The sequence below is a fragment of the Thalassophryne amazonica genome, chromosome 8 (assembly GCF_902500255.1).
Source record: "Thalassophryne amazonica chromosome 8, fThaAma1.1, whole genome shotgun sequence".
Lineage (NCBI taxonomy): Eukaryota > Metazoa > Chordata > Actinopteri > Batrachoidiformes > Batrachoididae > Thalassophryne > Thalassophryne amazonica.
In genome coordinates, this window is record NC_047110.1 from 65,756,210 (window position 1) to 65,779,759 (window position 23,550).

A 23,550-nucleotide genomic window follows, 5' to 3' on the forward strand; every position below is an offset into this window, starting at 1 on the left:
CTTACTGACTTTAGAGCTGAAAGAACAGCACGATGATGTCACCTTTTTTGGGGGTGGGGGTGTGGGGGGGGGGGGGGTTGTATTTCCCAAAACAAATGGAAATTAATTACTTTGGCCCAATCCCATTGCTCTCCCTTCACCCAACCACTTTGCTCTTTCCCTTCATTTTGCATGTCTCTGCACATGGATCGGTTTTACTTGCTAAGTACCAGTAATTTTGTATTGGAAACACCCAAAACAGCTCGAAAATTTGTCCCACTGCCAACCTCAAATTAAGTGGTGCATTTATCCAAAAATGCATTCTGGTTTGGGTCCACATTCCTGTATATGAAGGCATGCAAACTATTGACCATTTTGAAATAAGCTTCTATGTCAGTAATGAAGGGAATGAAGAAACAGTTCCATAGTGTAACTTCACTTTGAGGTTTTTATGTATATTTGATTTCTATCAGTGCCAACTACAGTTTTAGTACGACAGAACTTCAAATGATCAATGAGTAAAATGTCAAACACAGCTAAGGTCAGAACATCGGTGTTGTGATGAAACTATGAAAGGCTTAGTTTTTCTTTGAGATTTCTAGCAACTTCTAGTGAAATTAAGAATCACATCAGATATTATACAAAGGTGGGAAATCATCATCAGAATTTCTGAGCACATTACATGTGTTATACAGGGCTGGATCCAGAGTGAAAATCTGACAGATGCATTTTTGCCCAATGATAAAATAAAAATCGTACGTGTCTTGTTATTCAATAATCTTCATTCTTTTATTCATGTGCAACATACACTGTCACACTTCTTTTAATATATTTATTATAATTCATGGACCATAGTGAACACTTCTTATTTGTATAAATATGATGTCCTAAAAAACACTAACAAAAAGTGACTGTAAACAGGATCAAATTTATTGCCAAAATCTTTCAGTTATACCTGAATCTATATATTTTTTTTTTTCAATTGATAAAATCAATAAAATGACTGCATATATTCTTAATAATATTGAGATACAGACAGTTCACAGAAGACATTTTCCATTGATACCAATCAAAATTAGAAACAGTCCAGCAGGTAACAATATTCATCATGTCCATGACTAAATATACTAAAACAAATACATCACAATTGTACACATATCACAGTTGTGATATGTGTACAATTGTGATGTATTTGTTTTAGTATATTTAGATTTTGTTGTGATTTGGCACTTTATAAACCAATTAAATTGAAATTGAATTGAAATTGAACATTTTATTGAGTCTTAAAGTAAATAAATATGAAATTGGTCACTGGATCCTTAAACTTTGGACATAATAAACTCTACATGGTAGACCCTTGATCTCTGGACATAAATAGGAATAAACAAAATCTGTAGTTTTTGTCAAAAGCATTTCCTTTCTGACATTATTGGCATGAATGTCTTTCCATATATCTGAGCTGAGCTCTTACAGCTGACTGTGCTTCACTTTAGGATGTAATTTGTAAAGAAATACAGCACGTTTCATTTTGGGAGGAAAAAAAATGTTTTAGTCAATTAATTTTGAAGTTATTAATTCTGACCGGACACTGTCTCGGCAGAGAGACGCGCAGTGTTTCGAGCTGTGTGAACGGAACTGAGGACGATGCGGACCAGTTAGTGACTTTAATACACACAAAAGTAACTCAATCGTTTTGAGAGGGGTTAAGCAGCAGACTTACTGCTTCTGAAGAGCAGCGAATCAAAGAGCCATGAGCCATTGAATCGAAGCATTGCTTCAATGGTTGACGGCTTCAAAGTGGAGTCACGCTGCAGAAGTGGTTGATTACAAAGCCACTGCAGACCAAACCCTGAATATCCGACTTTATTTGTACGTCCTTATGAGTCTGAAACTCTGAAAAATCAGTATAATTTACGGACTGTAGGTTGACATGAAAACCAAAGCTGTGTTCATCACGGGGACACGTTTGGCACTATTCGGGATTATTCAAGATTTTTTTTTTTTTTTTTTACCGATGACGAACGATGCGTAAAAAAAGTTGCATCGGTCCAAACCAGTCTGGATCCGGGCCTGTTATATGCAAAAACCATGCTGCTGCATGTATCATTGATTTTATGAAGAATCAAACATGTAGGTAGAAGAAACAGAACTTTAAGACTTGCAGTTCCATTAAAATGTTGCTGTAATTCTCCTCAAATCAAATCTAAATCAGTTGAAACATTAACATATTAAGGGCAGCATGGTGACTTTATGGTTAGTACTGTTGCCTCATAGCAAGAAGAACCTAGGATCACTTCCTGATTTTTTCTGTGTGGAGTTTGCAAGTTCTGTCTATATGGGGCCCTGTGATAAACTGGAGTCCTGTCCAGGGTGTACCAGCCTCTCGCCCAGTGACAACTGGGATCGGCTCCAGTTGCCTCCAACCCTTAATTTGGGTGGGTGTAGAAAATGAATGAGTTTAGACATTACACTTTCTACTCAGTGGACTGTATATGCTACGGAATTGTATAACGAATAATAAACAAAAGATGAAAAGCTGATAAAGGATAGATATAGCTGAGGAACTGCAGGAAGCCATTGTTTAAAAAAAAGTGACACAACACCTGTGAGCCTGAAAAATGTATCAAATGATAGAACTGTGAATTGATAGAAAAGGTGTTTCCCTCTGCAGAAAGGGTGTGACAAAAGTCAAACAGCCCAAAGAAAAGAAATAGGCCACCTAAGCAAGATCAACAGTGCAGGCTGCCACCCAAAACTGGATCATATTCCACTGGATTGTTTAAAAAAAAGAGGGCAAAGAGAAAGAGCAGCAACTACCATTTTAGCTTAATACCTCAGTTTTCTGAAGTTTTACAAGACAGTACATAGTTTGAACCAAGATATATGGTATGTTTGATGTGTTTTGATTGTGAGTCTTGGCTGGACTGCGAGGAAAAAAAGGGCATGAAGCCAAGAAACACAACTGACTCGAGCTTTAGGAAGGAACTTACTGAAACTCGTGCTCTAGGAAGGAACGTATTGAATCTGTTCACTTCACAGCTACCATAACTATCCACCCACTCCCTTCTTCTACAAAAGTTGCTGAAACGCTTTCGCATCCTGCTTATGTATAATGGTTTGTGTCAGTCTTTCCAAAGAGCTCCACTACCAGACCACTACCCATTCTAGCTGTGGCAGGCTGGCTGTTAGCTGTCATGGAGAACTGAGCATTTTGTTAATAATGTCCGAGCGTATCATCTAATAAGTCTGTGGAGAGTATTAATGTTGAGTGAATTTTCCTGTTATTTAATATGATATGTTAGCAAGAGTAGCACAGTTAGCACTTGTAACAGCTATTTGTAGCTTGATGACTTTAGGTTATTAATTCATGATCACTGAGGAAATACAGTGCATCCAGAAAGTATTTAGTATTTTTGAAATTTTTGTAAATTTATTAAAAATAAAATCTAAGAAATTGCATGCACATAATACTTACACCCTTTGCGCAATACGTTGTTGATGCACCTTTGCCAGCAATTACAGCATCAATTCTTCTTGAAAATGATGTCACAAGCTTGGTGCACCTATGTTTGGGTTTTCCCCATTCCTCTTTGCAGCACCTCACAGGCTCCAACAGGTGTGCTGGTGCACAGCCATTTTCAGATCTCTCCAGAGTTCTTCAATCGGATTCAGGTCTGAGCTCTGGCTGGGTCACTCAAGGACATCCACAGAGTTGTCCTGAAGTCATTCCTTTGAAATCTTGGCTGTGTGCTTAGGGTCATTGTCCTGCTGAAAGGTGAACTGTCACCCCAGTCTGAGGTCAAGAGTGCTCTGGAGCAGGTTTTCATCCAGAATGTCTCTGTACATTGCTGCATTCATCTTTCCCTCAATCCTGACTAGTTTGCCAGTTCCTGCTGCTGAAAAACATCCCCACAGCATGATACTGCCACCACCATGCTTCACTGTAGGGATGTTGTCTGGTTTCCTCCAAACATGATGGCAGCATTCACGCCAAAGAGTTAAATCTTTAGCTCATAAGTCTAGAGAATTTAGTTTCTTATGGTCTGAGAGTCCTTCAGGTGCCTTTTACCAAACTCCAGGTGGACTGCCATGTGCCTTTTACTAAGGAGTGCCTTCCGTCAGGCCACTCTACCATACAGGTCTGACTGGCAGATTGTTGCAGAGATGGTTGTCCTTCTGGAAGGTTCTCCTCTCTCCACAGAGGAATGCTGAAGCTCTGACAGAGTGACCATTGGGTTGTTGGTCACCTCCCTGACTAAGGCCATTCTCCCCCGATCGCTCAGTTTAGACAGGCAGCCAGCTCTAGGAAGACTCCTGGTGGATCCCAACTTCTTTTATTTATGGATGATGGAGGCCACTGTGATCATTGGGACCTTCAAAGCAGCAGAAATGTTTCGGTACCCTTCCCCAGATTTGTGCCTTGAGACAATCCTGTCTCGGAGGTCTACAGACAATTCCTTGGACTTCATGCTTGGTTTGTGCTCTGACATGCACTGTCAGCTGTGGGACCTTATATGTAGACAGGTGTGTGTCTTTCCAAAGTATGTCCAAGCAAATGAATTTACCCCAGGTGGACTCCAATTAAGCTGTAGAAACATCTCAAGGATGATCAGTGGAAACAGGATGCACCTGAACTCAGTTTTGAATTTCATGGCAAAGGCTGTGAATACTTATGTACATGTGATTTCTTAGTTTTTATATATACATATATATATAACTGCAAAAATAAAAAAAACAACAACATTTTTCACATTGTCCTTGTGGGGTACTGCATGTAGAATTTTGAGGGAAAAAATTATTTCATCCATTTTGGAATAATGTAACATAAAATGGAAATGGAAAAAGTGAAGTGCTGTGAATACTTTCCAGACGTACTGTAAGGCCCACACTTAAGCAAACCATTATGAAAAGCACCAGTCAGTCCTCAAAAATATGCTTTTGAAAAACACCTGAAGCAAGAAGTTAGTTCGCCTGTTAGTTTTAAGTTCGGTAACAGACGATAAGATGGCGATGTGTTCGGACTTCATTTGTTCCAGCCAGGTCACACCAACACTCCACCTCTTTACCCATTTATGGGTCAGCCAGGATGTGATGGGCGTTCCATTGAGTGTAATATTGACCATGTGGCCAAGTATCTGTGCATCCTCTTTTTTGAAATATTTTCAACCAGAATGCCCTGCATGTTCCAACAGGAGTGCAGTTAATATAATATATCATTTAATTAATTTGTCCGATGAGATAAGCTGAGACATGAGGTTCGAAGCCTCATTCTGTCACCAGACTGAGTGCACACTGCACTCTTTTAAAAAGCTGGGCAGTTTCGGGAGTGCAAACAACTCTGGCTTTGCTCAGATTCACATACTGTAAGGATGCCCACACTTGTTCGGCTTGTGAGCTACTTTTAAAATGACCAAGTCAAAATGACATTACAAACATTAAACATACATGGGCTCATCAGTTAAACTTAATGCAGGACTGTAGTAAAACATACAGCAGCCCCAGAGTAATACTGACTTAGGAGTATGAAAAAATGTCTTCAAAAGTGGACCTTTAATATAGAGATGTTTCGGGGGCTGCTCCCCATCCATACAACACCCTCTTTCCGGCTGGATTCACCCCTGGTTTGCCATCTGATCAGGAAGAAAGGATACTGTGAATTTATGCAGAAAGCATGACCTGATTGACGGGTAAGAAGGTTTTATCAACACGTTTTATATCATGCCATTCACACAGACAGAATTTAGGTGCATTTGGGGGGTTAAAAAAGCTTTAGTATTTGTTGTTAACGTGTTGTCGGTCTTTAGCTGTTTTTAGTTTAACCACAGTGAGGACACTCACAGAACAGCACAGAGTTTAACAAACAAAAACAAAAGTGTAAGAATGTCTTTGTAAAGGTCACTGCAGGTATGCTGTCGTTACCGCGCTTTGAAACTCACAGAGACGACGACAACTGTTTTTTTCCAACTCTGAGCTGCTGCACAAAACAGCGGATGAATGGCTCGCAGCATCAAACACTAAAAGTGGATGAAGTGGCCAAACCCTCGTCCTCCCCCTGGCTACAGGCCAGTTTTAATGCCATGCGATCTACCCACACTATCACGATCACGAGGGACGTATTGGGCACCCCTGGCATACTGCATGGAACACATGGTAATTGCGATGGAATCCCACGGACCAAAAAAAAAAAAAAACCCTTTTCCAGCAAGAAAAAAGGCATTAATTTTGTTATACAGTATACCACATAAATAAATGCACTTGGTCATAATTAGAGTTAAAATTTAAAGCAATGTATCCCTTAATTTCTAATTTTCAAATATTAGATTCCATATTTAGCTTCAAGATGTATATTGTCCCATTTTCATATTTTCGTTTTGTTTATATTGCACTGTTTTTAAGATGCCAAACAGCTATCAGTAAATAATGTTGAACTTGATCTGTCACCAAAAAACATTTCTTCAGTAAAGATATATTTTGCCTTTTGATTTCTTCTAGTTGTCTTTTTGCTGCTTTCACTTTAAATACACATTTCTGTCTATCATGGAGCCCTGGCTGGCCTTTTTTTTCTTCTGCTTTTTTCACCCTGATAGTCGTAGCAGGCCCGGCACAGCTACTTTACATTTCATCAGCAAGCTGCTTCTGCTGGCTCGGCATCTGTTATGGAAATTTGGAAAAGGAAAGAATATTATTTCAAGTCTTCTCACTTCACAGACCAGGTTGATTTAGACACTTGTGTAGGTTTCAAACACTGAGGTGATGAAATATTCACTTCCACTTTCACAGTCATATATTGCATTAATAAATCAAAATGTTCTCAGTGACTGATGGCTTCAAATTGAAGGTATTTTAGGATGTCAGCACTTGTGATGAAACTCACAACCTCTGTCCGTGTGTCAGAGGCCTCTGTGGGAAAGCAAACTGATGAATTTAACTCCACAGAACTTTAAGTTCAAAATGTTCCGTATCTCTGTTCAGTAGTTTAATAAGATTTTAATTAGGTAATTAAAAGTCTTCAGAATAGCATATGTTGATAATTACCGCTGTATGGTTCACTCAAGGATGAATGAGTCATTAATTACTCTTTGCTCAGTCTGGGGATTCGACTTAAAATGGGTCAAGTCGGAAAGACGGGGATCTTTTTTTTCCTCTTCTTCTTCTTCTTCATTCACTTAATTGCAAATACAGGCAGCAACATTTCCACTGAACAGAGAAATTGGAGAGTCCCTGCTCCAGGACCGAGTGCACTGAATGAATTATCATGATGGGAGCGATGTAAGAATGACGTCTTTCTGCTGTGTTACTTAGCCTGCTTTTACAAGGGCCGATTGAGAAATTTTGAGCCTGAACCCAGAGAAATTAGGGCATGGTTCTCCAGCTTTTACATTCTGAGAAACCAGCATTTCTCAACACTGGACCCAGTGAGTCAAAATTTCACACATTCTTGAGAAATGTTGGTTTCTCAGAATATGTGAAAATCTGTTGGGTTTATTATTAGTATTTTTATGAGGGAAGAATGTGTGCTCTTTTGGGGGGATACAAGTCGCACCTGAGTTTAAGTCACAGGACCTCTCAAACTAGTAAAAAAAAACCATGATGTACATACTTTTGCACCACGTTTCAAGTTCCAACATTATCCCACTTTAAAATAATTGATGACATTCCTGTTGTCATGCATGTGGGTGTCAATGTGTTTGTCTATTTGTGGCCCTGCGTCAGACTGGCGACCTATCCAGGGTGTACCCTGCCTCATGCGCTATAACTGCTGGGACAGGCTCCAGCCCCCCGTGACTTCAGGAGTAAGTAGGTGTAGAAAATGGATGGATGGATTACTCTTGTCTTGCCACTTTGATTACAATTATTCTTTTAACATACGAGGTGTGTGAGAAAAGTAACGGACCTTATTATTTTTTTCAAAAACCATATGGATTTGAATCACGTGTGATTACATCAGACATGGTTGAACCCTCGTGGGCATGCAAGAGTTTTTTCACGCCTGTCGGTTACGTCATTCGCCTGTGGGCAGTCTTTGAGTGAGGAGTGGCCCACCCTCTGGTCGATTTTTTCATTGTTTAGGAATGGCCCAGAGACTGCTGCTTTGTTTGATCAAAATTTTTTCAAAACCTGTAAGGCACAACTGAGTGGACACCATTCAATAAATTCAGCTGGTTTTTGGTAAAAATCTTAACGGCTGATGAGAGATTTTGGAGTTTTACTGTCGCCGTAAGGACAGCCCAGGGTGCCTGACAGCGATCTGCGCTCCGAGGCGGCGTCGTCTCGCTGTTTCAAGCTGAAAACTTCCTAATTTCAGGCTCTGTGGACCCAAGACGTCGTGAGATAACAGAGAACTTTCAGAAGAATTCGGGATCAGGAGTTTATCCAGACATTCCACTGTTAAAGGAGATTTTGTAATGAAAGAACGTGCGGGCAGATTTGCAGGAAAAACACCTCAGTTGGAAACCTTAACGGACAAGTTGGAACATGCCCAAGCTGTTAAACAATTTCTCAGATACTCACTTGTTGAAAGCCATCAAAAGCCGCCTGAATTTTACAAATGGTTTTCAAAACGGAGGTGTTTTTCATGTCGCGGCGCAGACGGATTTGCCACGTCATCACGGATCCGACTCGGCAAATTCGTCCGCACGTTCTTTCATTACAAAATCTCCTTTAACAGTGGAATGTCCGGGTAAACTCCTGATGCCGGCTTCTTCTGAAACTTCTCTGTTCTCTGACGACGTCCTGGGTGAACAGAGCTTTAAATTAGGATGTTTTCAGCTCGAAATAGCCAGACAGACGCCACCTCCAACCGCGCCGCGCCGATCCGCTTTGTGGGCTGTGCTTAAAGCGAAAGAAACTCCACAATCTCTCATCAGCTGTTAAACTTTACACCGAAAACCAGCTGAATTTCTCGAATAGTGTCCACACGGATATCCCTCACCGGTCCTGAAAAAATTTGATAAAGCAACGCGCGCTGTCTCCCTGCAGCTTCTCAGACAAAGAGATTCCGACAGGAGGGGGAGTCCACACCTCACTCAAAGCCAGCCCACAGGCGAATGACATCACCGACAGGCATGACAAAACACGCATGCACACGAGGGTTCAAGCTTGTCTGACGTAAAAACATATGAATCAAATCGATTTATTTTTTGAAAAAAATAAAAAGGACCACTTTTTATATCACAGACCTCGTATTACGTGATGATACATAAGCATCATTTATGCTCTGCAGTCTGCATATCTATGTACATTTATCCATGCATTTCAAATGATGTGACCATCACAGGCCCGCATACGAACTTCCATACTTTAACTTGGTGCAGATGTTAGGACACATATCCACAAGAGGGCACTGCAGATCATATTGTAAGTTTATAACATCAAATATGGCCACCGTTGAAGTCATAATATGAAGACCCCATTAAAAATATTAGTTTATCATCCTTGACATCAGAAAAAAGTGGTGAGGGAGGGTGGATTTTTTCTTCTTAGAAATGGGTACATACGTCATTGCGAACCGGAAAAATGACACATACAGCACCTGCATACTTAGTGAGGAACTGAAAATATCATTTTTAATATTATATATTAATATTATATATTTTTAAAATAAATCTTGTCAAGGATCAAGGAAAATCAAGGATTTTTTTTTTCAAGGATTTGGGAATTGAAAAGTCTGGTAGAAGAAAAATTCAAAAATTATGCCCAATTGGTACAGATTTTTACGGGGGGTGCGGGGCAATACGGATATTGAGGAGTAAAAAAATTTGCTGAATTTGCTGAAATACTGACATATCTGCTGATATGTAAATATCTTTACTCCTAACTTTTACAAAATATAACAGAAAATGCAAAACATATCAAATATATACAAAAATACTGTGTCACCATGTTGTATAGCTCAGCATTTGCATAAAATACATTTCTTATCTGCTTTGGCCCCACCTAGCTGGCAGCATAGTTCTAAAACATACAGATCTGATTGAAAATTAATGCTAGCTGGTCGCTGTGCTTCTGTCTCTCATAGCTAAAGTGACCAAGGGGTGATGGGAGATCCAGCCATGCTTGACTCATTGTAAACAATGCCATCAGAGTGTCCTGTGCTGGACAAAGTATGTAATTGCACCATTTTCAACAGTCAAAGTGTTTTTCTGAATTGTTTATTCAGTAAAATAATAATGAATAAATAATGAATAAAATAAGTAAGTAAAGTAAGTAATAATAAGTTTTCATAACAACAAAAATAATGCAGATACCGATACGTTTGTGAAAAGCTCATATCTGCCAATATTATAGATTAACCAATATATCGTTTAGGCTCTAGTCTGAAACAAGTGGTGCCTGGCCTACATTGTGTTTGTAGGAAATTTTCCTTGAGCACATTCATAAAACTGTGGGAATTTGAGAATGTTGTAACATGAAAATATAAATACATGAAAAATAAAAGCAGATAAAAACTGACTTTATGCAATATGACCCGCAGTCTTATTTAATCAAGAGTTTAACATGAGCTGTTTTAATTTCATTATCTGTGTCTGTGCCTTGAAAGTTAAAATTTGAATAAATACTCCAAGAATCACTTAATTTTAAATGGTAAAATAATTTCTATCATCTTTGAAGTTATTACTATTTGTTATAAAACTGTTGTTATTTTTATGCTTCATCCATGGCTCTGATGTATTTTTCTCTATTCATTAAGATATGTAAAGCTTTCTTAGGAATATTTTATTGACAGTTTTACAGGTTTCACAAATGCTATGCACATGCACAAATGCGTACATTAACAAATATCACACATATTTACATGCAAATGTCCAGTGCAAATGTAGAAACACATTTTACACAATCTTTGCAGTTACGCCTGCCTTCACTGCATGCCATCACACCCTATTGTCTGGACTGTGGTCCTCATAGTGGCTGTTGCTGGAAAGTGCAAGTTTCATTTCATCTACTCAGCTGGAGCCCACAAATGATGTTGTAAGGCGTTATGCAATTGCATATTCGGGGTATCAGGCTGTGTTCTGAGTTGTACATCTCTTAAAGCCTTTCCTGAAAGATGATATCCTGCTGCATGTCTCACATCTGAAGTGTCACGGATGGGAATTAAATGTACAGCTTCAAGGTCACATCTGTGATCACATGACTCAAATTGTGACAAAGAAATGTGACTGAGACAGTCGGCGTGTGCAGACAGGTGGATAACTAAGATGACAGGCGTGCCAAAAGGTCGTATTTATCAGTCAACGCTTTCCCATTCAGTAGCACAACGGTGGAATCAAGGGAACGTCCCACTCTACTAGAATGGCAAATGCTAATGGTTGTGCCACCTGTTTCAGCAGCATCAGCAATGCTGCTATTTATATTTCTCACAGTCACGGCAGCAGTGCTGCCATTGGTCAGGCTTTGCCATTCAGTGATATATGGGGATAGATTTTGTTTACACCCGAGGCTGTCTTACAGGAAATAACTTGTGAAGGCCACTAGGAATTCCCATTTAGTTAAAGGTCTATCCCTTTCAATTTTCCACAAAACTGTCCAGATTTACTTTGTGTTGAAACCTAGTTTTTCTAAAGAACTTTTATGTGGCATATTGCAAAATTACAACAGATTTTACGGCTGGTAAAGTGTTTATTTTGGGAGGAATCTACGGCAAATATATTGAATTTGTTCTGTGAGATCTTGCAGCCGGCATGAAGGAGGAAGCGCTGTGGGTGTGCGCAAGGTTTCAAACTTATGCTGTATTTGATGGAAACTGGGAATTCGGAGTTTCTGATTAACAGCTAGCAAATTTGAGTCTAATAAGGTTATGATAAAAGGACTTATTTTTGGGGAACCAAGTAAAAATGTAGTAAATGTTAGTATCATTAGTTCTGATGACTGACACAGTAGATTGTCCTATGTTTTTGGACAATTACAGTCACAACTGAAGGTCTACTTTGGTTCTTTGGCGTTGTGATGCTAAAATTAGCATATGTAGTGTATCAGTTTGGTGCAAGGGTCAGAAGCCCTCCCCTCTTCCCCATGTCATTATGACATCATCACAGACAGTGTGTCTTAGTGTAGTGTCAATTTTGTCAGACTAGACGAGATGAAATATATTCGTCAATGACTATTTCTTTCATGACTAAGATGAGACAATGACAAGATGCCGTCAGCGTTCATGATATTAAAATACATTATTGTTGACAAAAAAGGACAAGACAAATGTTTTCCATGAAATAAAACCTGAAATAAATCATTTTTCATCTATAAGCTTTACAAGCATTTCGGAATGTTGCACAGCCACCCAGGCAAACATTATTTGCTGTACCACTGCTGCCACCTTGTGGCTGTAACACAACACTACATGGAACAAACATCTTGTGGAAGAAAAGACTTGAATTCTGGTCCCATTTTAAATATCATGAGACTAGCAATAAAACCAAATGTTGAATTGAATCTTTCTGTGTAGGCTCTCAGTTGTCCAGGTGGTTTCCATAGCAGAGAAGCTTGAATCTTCAACTGGACTGGGTTGCTTGACGTGAGGACGTTTCGCTTCAAATCACAGAAGCTTCCTCTTTCCAGCTTACGTACCAGTGCCAGGGCCTCATGCCCACAGTTGGTCGCAATGTTTCTGTGTAGGCTCTCAGTTGTCTAGGTGGTTTCCATAGTAGAGAAGCTTGAATCTTCAACTGGACTGGGTTGCTTGACGTGAGGACGTTTCGCTTCAAATCACAGAAGTTTCACGTCATCAGGAGAGAGTCGTCAAGGGAGCCATCAGGGGAGGCTTCCATCCTGTCATTAGGAGAGTGCTAACTAGAGCACAATAGGTGCTAATTAGAGCTATTGTTTAGTCACTAGCCTATAGCAGTCAGCCTCTCAGTAGGTGGGGTCTGGTTAGGTTAAAAAAAACTCCAGCTTTTGTTGGCTTCTGGTTTATTCTTCTCTACAAGAGTCAAGACAGAAGTCAGACTACCAGAGCAAGAATTTTAGCTGAGGAAGCTTCTGTGATTTGAAGCGAAACATCCTCACGTCAAGCAACCCAGTCCAGTCGAAGATTCAAGCTTCTCTACTTTGAATTGAATCTGACAAAATGCCTTGTGGATTTAAATGGACTACATTTATATAGCGCTTTTCCATCTGCATCAGATGCTCAAAGCACTTTACAGTTATGCCTCACATTCACCCCGATGTCAGGGTGCTGCCATACAAGGCGCTCACTACACACCGGGATAATAGGGGATTAAAGGCCTTGCCCAAGGGCCCTTAGTGATTTTCCAGTCAGGCGGGGATTTGAACCCATGATCTTCTGGACTCAAGCCCAACATTTTGGGGGAAAACACCATAAACCTTCAATCCTTCAACTATTGTATTTTGTCAAGTAATGATAACATTTGTTATTTCCGATGTGTGAAACATTATATTGACTGAAATAGTAATCAGAAATAATCTAATTGTTTTATATCATCAAAGACTAAAATGTCTTGACTGAAACAAGACTAAAATACATTGAGTTCTCATTTGACTCACACTAGACTAAAATAACTAGACTTTTTAGTCGACTAAGACCTGAGTAAAAAATTGGTATGTGAATGACTAAATGTGACCAAAACTAAAAAGGACATTTGACACACAGCTAAGACTAAATTAATAAACAGGTGACAAACACTATCTTAGTGTCTTGTTACTGTATTTTAACCAGTGGGGGTCAAAATTCCGGATTGTTTCTAGTCAAAGCAAATTTTGATCATATTGACAATGTAAGATTTTGAATTCTTTATTTGAACGCAAAGGAACAAAGATAATGTGGTGCAGAAAAAAAATCCTCTTCATAACTGAAATGATTAAAAAACTGAGGCTAAAGCTTTAAGCTCAAAAGGGAGTGACCTGATGGCAGGCCGAGCATACAGTAAGTCGAATTTGTGATGTTTTAGTATTGCTTTTTCTCAACAAAATAATATGAATGGGGAGCTGCACAACATTGTATAATGCTGCCATCCGAAGATCAACTCAGCAAAAATGTATGTTCCATATTTCCTGATAATGTCACAATTTACTGTAATGCAGCAGACTAGCAGTGGATTTGATTGGTGGGCTGGTGGTGTTATCAGATTTTGTTTAGTTATGCACATAACGAATTATGCATCAGATGATGTTTTCCACAGACAAAGAACTGAGTAGAATGGGAAAGCTGATCACAGAGAAGGCTTATTGTTGGATAAAGAAAATCCTTTTTTAATGAATGAAATGGGAAAAGTCTAAATGGACTGCAACTTGAAGCCTTTTTGAATATGTCATTCAGACAGAAATGACTAAAAATTGCCCCTTGGGTCATAAGGGGTTAAATAAAAATGTTCTTCCACAGATACATCAAATTCTGATGTAATTTAGGACTAATAATGACCAAAAGTTCATTTTAAGACATGTTTGAGACTTCCACTTTGCAGCTCTCTCTCTCTTTCAATTTCATGGTCACAGTGATGCAAGTTTCTGGGATTTTTCAGTCTTTCTACAATCACGCGATATTGAATCATTCGCTTTCTTCGGTTGAGTTACAGTAACTCCATATTCTCAGCAGAGCCTGGTGCACGTACTCAAATGTGAGCACTCACTGCTTGATTTCACAATCTCGTCCTCTCTCTGGGTATTTAATTTCACTGCACCGACACTCAAAACTACAGTATTACTGCTGGAGTGTGAGCAAACACCTGTGAACAATCAATCGCACAGAGATGCCTCTGTGCCACGTCCGTCTGTTATCCAATTCGACCATCAAGGAGAGTTTAAAGTTTTATTTTTTAATATTCTACCGTAAATGTTGCTTCAGTGATGCTGTCAAACTGGTAAGACAAATCAGAAGAGAGGGTAAGAGAGGATTGACAGAAAGATCGATGAGCAACAGCATCAACCGCAGCCAGCGCACACTATCCAGTCTGTGCCTGGAGTGAAAGGAAGGATTAATTTATGCATCATGCAAGAGAGAGCAGTGAAGTGCACAGTTGCATATAGATTTCTTTGCTTTCAGAGGGGTTCTTGTTCTCTTGCAACCAAATTGAGCTCTATGTATCTCAGCTTGATTCATGCACGTTGATCTCTTTTTCTGACTGTCATACAACCCAGAATAGATGTTCGCGCTAGTGTTTGGTCAAGTGCTGTGTCACTTTGAATTGTTCCACACAAATTAAACTAATGATGACAGTAGATGCTACAAATCACTGACAATATGTAGATCTGGGTTTCATTCCCATTTGTGCCTCCTGACTGTATCCTTGTAAAAGACACTTTGTCTGCATTGTTCCAGTCCACCCAACTGTAAATGGGTACCACCAAATGCGGAAGTAACCTGAGATGGACTGACATCCCATCCAGGGGGAGTCATAGACTCTCATCTGTACCATTTTACGGATTATAAGGATATGCACCAGTACCAGTGGGTCTCAGGGCCTACTGTATATAGGACTTGGGTAGCTACTCGTCTATCCTCCTGTCCCTCTGTCTGTCCATGTGATGACATAAATACATCATTTTGATGCAAGTGATATAGCTTAGGAATCAATCTGTTTTTTGGGGAGGGGGTTAATAGGTCATCTCAGTCAGTAATGAGGTCAATGCACCATCAGCTGAACAGCCTAAGAAATGTTTATCATCTCACTATCAGTGATCCATCTTCACTATGTAAATGCTTCATTACTCAAAACGTCCTGCTGATATCTACATTTTGTTTTTGCTGCTTCTGTTTGGGGTCAAAACAGCTGTTCATCATACTGATATCTTCTGGTCAAAAAAGTTAATATTGTTCACAAGAAGATTCAGAAGATTATTAACGATACATAGATCAATACTGAACCAACTAGCACTTATCATTTATAAATTGCTTTATGTACAGTGCATACGGAAAGTATTTACAGCGCTTCACTTTTTCCATATTTTGTAATGTTACAGCCTTATTCCAAAATGGATGAAATTATTTTTTTTTTTCCATCAAACATCTACACACAATACCCCATAATGACAATGAGAAAACATTTTTTTCTTTTGGTTTTTCTGGGGAGGGGGGGGGGGGGCAGTTTTTTGCTAATTTATTAAAAAAAAAAAAAAAAAAGAAAGTACATGTACTTAAGTGTTCACAGTCTTTGCCATAAAGCTCAAACTTGAGCTCAGGTGCATTCTGTTTCCACTGATAACCCTTAAGATGTTTATACATCTTATTTGGAGCCCACATAGATTAAATTCAGTTGATTAGACGTAATTTGGAAAGGCACACACCTGTCTACATAGAATTTCCCACAGTTGGCAGTGGACATCAGAGCACAAGCCAAGCATGAAGTAAAAGTAATTGTCTCTAGACGTCCGAGACAGGATTTTCTCGAGGCACAAATCTAGGGAAGGGTACAGAAACATTTCTGCTGCTTCGAAGGTCCCACTAAGCACAGTGGCCTCCATCATCTGTAAATGGAAGAAGTTTGGATCGACCAGGACTCTTGCTAGAGCTGGCCGCCTGGCTAAACTGTCTGTCAGAGGTCCAGCATTCCTCTGTGGAGAGAGGAGCACCTTCCAAAAGGCCAACCATCTCTGCAGCAGTCCACCAATGAGGCCTGGCATGTTTTTTTTTTTTTCTTTTCAATTTTCAATTTATTTTCATTTATATAGTGCCAAATCACAACAAAGCTGCCTCAAGGCGCGTCACATAAGTAAGGTCTAACTTTACCAAACCCCTACAGCAAGCACACAGGCAACAGTGGTAAGGAAAAACTCCCTCTGATGATTTCAGGAAGAAACCTCAAGCAGACCAGACTCAAAGGGGTGACCCTCTGGTTGGGCCATGCTAGCAACACAATTGACAAAACATTTTACAAAACGAATATGCAGGAATTTTTACCAGTGCACAGGACGGGAGCGTTGCAGAAGTAGAAACCACACCCATCTCTGGATGGAGCCGCACCTCAAACAACAAAACAACAAGACAACAAATACAGTATAATTTGTCAGCATTAAGCAACAAGAAAAACAGAAGAAAGGTGATTGCCGTCCACTAGCCCTGAGATTCACTAAAAGACCCAGACTTTAGATAAAGTTGAGGCTGTGGCACACCCTGTTTCCTAATAAAATGAATTTAAAAGGCGAAAAAGCATAGTAGCATACTATGCCAGTACGCTAGCCATACGAAAGGGAAAAATGAGTGCGTCTGGACTTGAAAATCTCCACAGAATCTGACTGTTTTATCGACACAGGGAGATCATTCCACAAAGCAGGCACACGATAAGAGAAAGCTCTGTGACCCGCAGACTTTTTATTCACCCTAGGGACACAAAGTAGTCCTGCACCCTAAGAATGCAGAGTCCGGGCCTGTATGGTAGAGTGGCCAGAGGGAAGCCACTCCTTAGTAAAAGGCACATGGCAGCCCGCCTGGAGTTTGCCAAAAGGCACCTGCAGGATTCCCATGAGAAATAAAATTCTGTGGTCTGATGAGACAAAGATTGAACTCTTTGGCATGAGTGTCGCTTGGAGGAAACCAGGCACCATCTCTACAGTGAAGCATGGTGGTGGCAGCATCATGCTGTGGGGATGTTTTTCAGTGGCAGGAACTGGGAGAGTAATCAGGATTGAGGAAAAGATGAATGCAGCAATGAACAGAGACATCCTGGATGAAAACCTGCTACAGAGTGCTCTTGACGTCAGACTGTGGTGACGGTTCATCTTTCAGCAGGACAATGACCCAAGATGGCAAAGCGGTGGCTTCAGGACAACTCTTCCCAAAGATAGGTGCGCCAAGCTTGTGGCATCATACAACCCCAATTCCAATGAAGTTGGGACATTGTGTGAAATGTAAATAAAAACAGAATCAATGATTTGCAAATCCTCTTCAACCTATATTCAATTGAATACACCACAAAGACAAGATATTTAATGTTCAAACTGATAAACCTTATTGTTTTTGTGCAAATATTTGCTCATTTTGAAATGGATGCCTGCAACATATTTCAAAAAACCTGGGACAGTGGTATGTTTACCACTGTGTTACATCACCTTTCCTTCTAAGAACATTCAATAAGCGTTTGGGAACTGAGGACACTAATTGTGAGTGTCATGATTGGGTATAAAAGAAGCGTCTCCAAAAGGCTCAGCCATTCTCAAGCAAAGATAGGGTGAGGATCACCCTTTTTCACAACTGTGTGAAAAAAATAGTCCAACAGTTTAAGAACAATGTTTCTCAATGTTAAATTGGAAGGGAATTATTGATTGCATCATCTACAGTCCATAATATAATCATAAGATTGAGAGAATCTGGAGAACTTTCTACACTTAAGTGGCAAGGCTGAAAACCACCATTGAATGCCCGTGACCTTCAGGCGGCACTGCATTAAAAACCAAACTCAGTGTGTGAAGGATCTTACCACGTGGGCTCAGCAACACTTCAAAAAAAAAAAAACATTGTCAGTTAACACAGTTCGTCACTACATCTACAAGTGCAAGTTAAAACTCTACCATGCAAAGCGAAAGCCATACATCAACAACATCCAGAAACGCCACCACCTTCTCTGGGCCGGAGCTCATTTGAAATAGACAGGCGCAAAGTAGAAAAGTGTGCTGTGGTCTGATGAGTCCACATTTCAAATTGTTTTTGAAATCATGGACATTGTGTCCTCTGGACAAAAGAGGAAAAAGACCACCCAGATTGTTACCAGCACAAAGTTTAAAAGCCAGCATCTGCGATGGTATTTGCACAAAAACAATAAAGTTTATCAGTTTGAACATTAAATATCTTGTCTTTGTGGTGTATTCAATTGAATATAGGTTGAAGAGGATTTGGAAATCATTGTATTGTGTTTATTTACATTTTACACAACATCCCAACTTTATTGGAATTGGGGTTGTATTCAAGAAATCGTGAGGCTGTAATTGCTCCCAACGGCGCATCAACAAAGTATTGAGGAAAAGGTATGAATACTTATGTACATGTGTCTTCTTAGTTTTTTATTTTTAATAAATTTCAAAAAACAAGTTTTTTCATGTTGTCATTATGGGGTGTTGTGAGTAGAGTTTTGAGGGAAAATGAATTTACTCCATTTTGGAATAAGGCTGTGACATAAGAAAATGTTGAAAAAAGTGAAGCGCTGTGAATACACTCCGGATGCACTGTAAATAAGAGGATGCTATGAATTTATTGTCTTTTTTGAATACTGTTAATAGTAAATGCCATTTGTGACTATTCAGTTAAAGCTTAAATGAATGGATATTTATTGTTTGAACAGTAAACCTCTTTTTTAAACTAAACTGTTTTTTTGGGGGGTGGTGGGTGGGTGTTGATTGTGGTCTCAAATTTGTTATAACCTGTTTGAGCTACTGCCATCAGAATCGGGTAATTTTACTGGTGTTGTGATACCCCTAGTTATTACAGTAAGGAAAAAGCCTTCTTCTCTGCTCTTTTTCGGGACCTCACTGCTCTTCCAAATGTCACACAGCTCCGATTTGTCTGTAACAACTGTCAGACTTTTTATTGAGTAAGAGTCTGGAGTCCCTTGATAGAAGTGAGGAATCATTTCACCAACTCCGTTTTTCTATTGACTGACACACTTCAAATGAAACTGAATCTCACACTTACTGTAGATATACTATATCTAATGAGGTGTTCCACTGTAGTGGTGTGTTTGCAGATGGAACTGGGAGGTGTGTATTGAATTTCCCTTCACATTTCTGTTCATCAACATCAGTAATCCAAACCATAAGTCAATTAAGGGTATAATAACTGTCCTGTGGCTTTGTACTAATATTTTTATGAGAATTGCTGTAAACGTTGTGGCCAAGATCAACTCTTAAACTAGAAAAGCAGCTAAAATTAAATGGTGGTGCTCTGTATTGATTTGGGAAGAACTGAAACAGTGGCTCCATGCAAACATTTAACTAGCTTTCATTGTTTGAAGCACTTTAATCTACATATATTTATTTTGCAAGATTAGTTGTTATAACACATACACATCATTTATTGACACCAGTTGTAGAACAAAGTTCAGCTATAGAAAAGTGTGACAGCAATTCTGGTAATTCCTGTAATATGAGCCATTAACCTGAGTGACACACCTTTGTACTGTTTTTGAGAGTTGAATTTTGCAAGAAAGGGCTTGCAAAGTTTCACTCTGGTGCCATGAGTAAAAGAAGAGGTACTGTGTTTGTAGTTTATGGACATGTGGATATTATTTTAATTTTATATGAATTAATATGTATATGTTGCGGGCATGATGAGTGAAGCTCTTCAGCATCTCACCATGTGATTTAGGTCCTTCAGACATTTTTCAGTAAATGCTTCGTTGAAGCATGAGAATGGCTAAAACCTTTCAGCTCCCCCCAGACTCCCTGCTTTTTCATTTATTTATTTATTTATTTATTTGCCTTTCAGCTTCTGGGGCTTTTTAAGCTTTTTAAGCATTTTTTCTTTTTTGCCTACAATATGGCCAAATTATCATATTGCAATTTCTCATATCAATATGATATAACATATGACTATGATTTCACACAAAGTGCAGCAACAGTGAAAATTGAACATTCTTAAAAAAACAGTAATAATACCACACTCATTGTGCACTCATCATAAGCTTAGGATACTGTGCCCTCCAAAAGTATTGGACCATTTGGTATTTCACACATATTATGTTCGAAAGATTAAAAAAGAAAATAAGATTATAAAATTAGACCTTCACTGTGCCTTGTGATAGAATCACTACGATAACCGCTCCAAAATGGCGGCTGCATTTCTTGCGCCACAGCAATCAATGCGGCGTCTACTCCTTTTTATAATGTCTATGTTCGTCTACCGTCGGCTTTTTATACAACGGATTGTTGCTTTTTCCCCACTGCGGAGATTTTTTGTGCCATTTCCGGTTTGTGCCTTCGTCTATAATAGAGCGAGCCTTGCTCGTATCATTGAGGAGTGTAAGGTGGTTTGTCAGATGTTAGTCTGTAAATGTATCATTCTTCACATCCCCTGTTGGCCTGCAGCTCCTTGTTTCGAAATTCCGTCAGACTGGGAAAAATCATTAAGGTCTCTTGGGCAAGGTCCTTAGTCCCCAAGTTGCCCCTGCTATGCATTTGAGTGCCTTGCAGGGCAGTATGCTGAGGTCGGTGAGTGTGTGTGAGTGTGTGTGTGTGTGGGGGGGGGCATCACTGCAAAGTGCCTTTAGCAGCGATACAGCCACCATTTACCACATGACAAACCACTATCTATAAATCGTAATAGCTTCCAATATTAAACATTATTTCGTACCTTTTCACAAATTAAACACCGCTTTATACGGCTTCGTTATTCACTTTTATAGACTTTTCTATGTTCATTTGCAGTGTTTGTTTTGAAGTGATTGGACAGCAGGATTATCATTGTGGCAATCCCTTGGTGGCGAGGAAGATACCCTCTTGGTCGATTGCCAGATGAGATGGTGCACCCAGCGATGACTGAACAGGCCCAGTCTTGATGCGCACTTTTTTAGACAGACACTGCATGTGGTTGCTACAGGAATCTTCTGCCTTTCTGGATCTTGCTCTCTCTTCTTTGTGTTCTCCTCTATGTTTTTTCTCTGCATTTTTTCAAAGACTTTCACTGCCGTGTGTATCATTGCTCACCAGCTAGCTTGGTCCCTCCTGTGTTCTTCCCAGGTCAGCTCTTGAGGTTGTGCTTCAGGAGTCCCTTGTAGTGTTTCTCTTGCCCTCCTCTGGATCGTTTCTTTTGCTCAGCTGGGAGTAGAAGGTCTACTTGGGAAGTCGGCTGTCATCCATCCTAACAATATGACCCACCACCGAAGCTGGTTCTTGTTGTTTGACACACTTGATGCTCTGGAGCTTGGGTTCAGCCAGGACTCTGATGTTGCCGTGACTCTGACCATAGTCTCCCCCTCACTCAGTATTGGTGGAATTTTTTGACGGTGTTCTTATTATAAATTTTTGATCTTACCAGTGGCCAGCTGGCAACAGGGTGTTGATAAAAGCAGCCTGTTGTTAAGCATCAAGTTAGCAGTCAGTGCCTTCAATAGAGGGTGTCATACACAGAGTTTCACTCTTATCAACATAACAATATGTGTGTTCATTCACGTATGCATTGAAAATGCATTAACATCCAGGCACTTCGTCAATATTTTGCCCTGTTAGGAGGTGTCTTGTTGCTGTCCATGAAGGGACATTCGCATATAGTAGGCACCATTGGGAGTGCTGACTCTAGTAATCATAATAACCTCTTTGGGTTAAATTTACATGTATGTTGTCTGCCACCTGCTGGACATGTCTGGGCTCATGGCAGGAAATATCTTATTATTGGGTAAATGTAGCCTGAAACAAACTCAATTGTTAGTTTCTAAAGTCTAGGTCTTGTGGCCACCAAGGCTTCTGCTACGTGTTTATCAAAATCGGAGTTGAAATGCACCCTGCAACACAATTAGGTCATGTATTGAGCATTCTGCTGTTCATTTTTTCATGTTTACATGTACTTGAATTTATGGATGGAATCTTAAAAATCACAAAATGAAATTTGTCCTTATTTTAAGCACTATTAAAATATTAAATAGCTTCAGTAGTTTGCTCTAATCAACGCAGTCACTTGAATTTTGGCCTCTGTTGGTTTGCAGTGGACTAATTTGAATGGTGTTCTTTTTGTCTAAACAGATTTCCCCTGAGACCTCGCACAGTTAAACTGAGATGAAGGCAGATGGGAGAAGACTGTGCAGCAAAAGATAATTGTTCTAAGGTTGAAGATCATCAGCCCAAATCTACAATCACATTGAACGTGTGACCAAACACCAAATTCATAACCGTACAAGAAAGACAGTAAAGAAGCTGACGTTTCAAAGGTGCCCTTCATGAATTCTGCCAAACCCTGAAAGGCAAATCCTGAACTTTGGCTGGTGGTCCTCAGGAGACATGTGGACAATAAATATGGCTTGGTTCTGTCTCCCAGTCTGCATGATCCTCATTGTTGAAAGCTTTCATACAGCTGTCACAGAAATCAATGTTACTCCGCGCCTCACCTTCTCCTACAGTAAGTACAGCAACCATGGCATTTTACTGATGTATTCACTGACCATGTGTGGAACTGTTTTGTGTAAAGTTGAGTGTTTAATCCCCACTTTTTAAAAATGTGTTAGTACTGTCATCGTGTTGTATGCCACATTACATACGTGGATGTACTTGTGTGCATACGTCCATCTTTCAGTGATTAAACTGCCATCTTTATTCTGTATACGAAGAGACAACTGTGTGTGTGGGTGTGGATGTGGATGTGGGTGTGTATCTTGTGTGTGCGTACCTGTCCTGTCCAAACGGCACCTCAGAATTGACCCAAACTTGGCACATATATAATTTGACATATGGGGAGTGACATAGGCTATTGAGCACTTTAGTAGTAGTAGTAGTAGTAATAGTAGTAGTAGTAGTAGTAGTTAAGGGAAGAGAGATATTTGTGCATGCATGCACACATGCACAGCTGCTGTTAGCAAGTGGTTTTAATTTGACAAACAAAGATAGTGGCTGAAGGCATTAAAACCACTAAACATTTCACTCATGGTACCAACATGAAACGTAAGTCACTCAGGGTAAAAACAGCATGAGACTTATCTAAACTGA

General features: G+C 39.6%; 1 protein-coding gene across 1 annotated transcript in view; it reads left to right on the forward strand.

Moving 5' to 3' along the window:
* Positions 1-23,550, forward strand: part of sema4ba (sema domain, immunoglobulin domain (Ig), transmembrane domain (TM) and short cytoplasmic domain, (semaphorin) 4Ba) — a 113,522-nt gene that overhangs the window by 22,405 nt on the left and 67,567 nt on the right. Inside the window, exon 2 of the mRNA XM_034176530.1 lies at positions 22,594-22,966. Within this exon, the coding sequence (XP_034032421.1) occupies positions 22,849-22,966 (118 nt within the window). The 5' untranslated portion in view covers positions 22,594-22,848. The remainder of the gene's footprint in view (positions 1-22,593; positions 22,967-23,550) is intronic.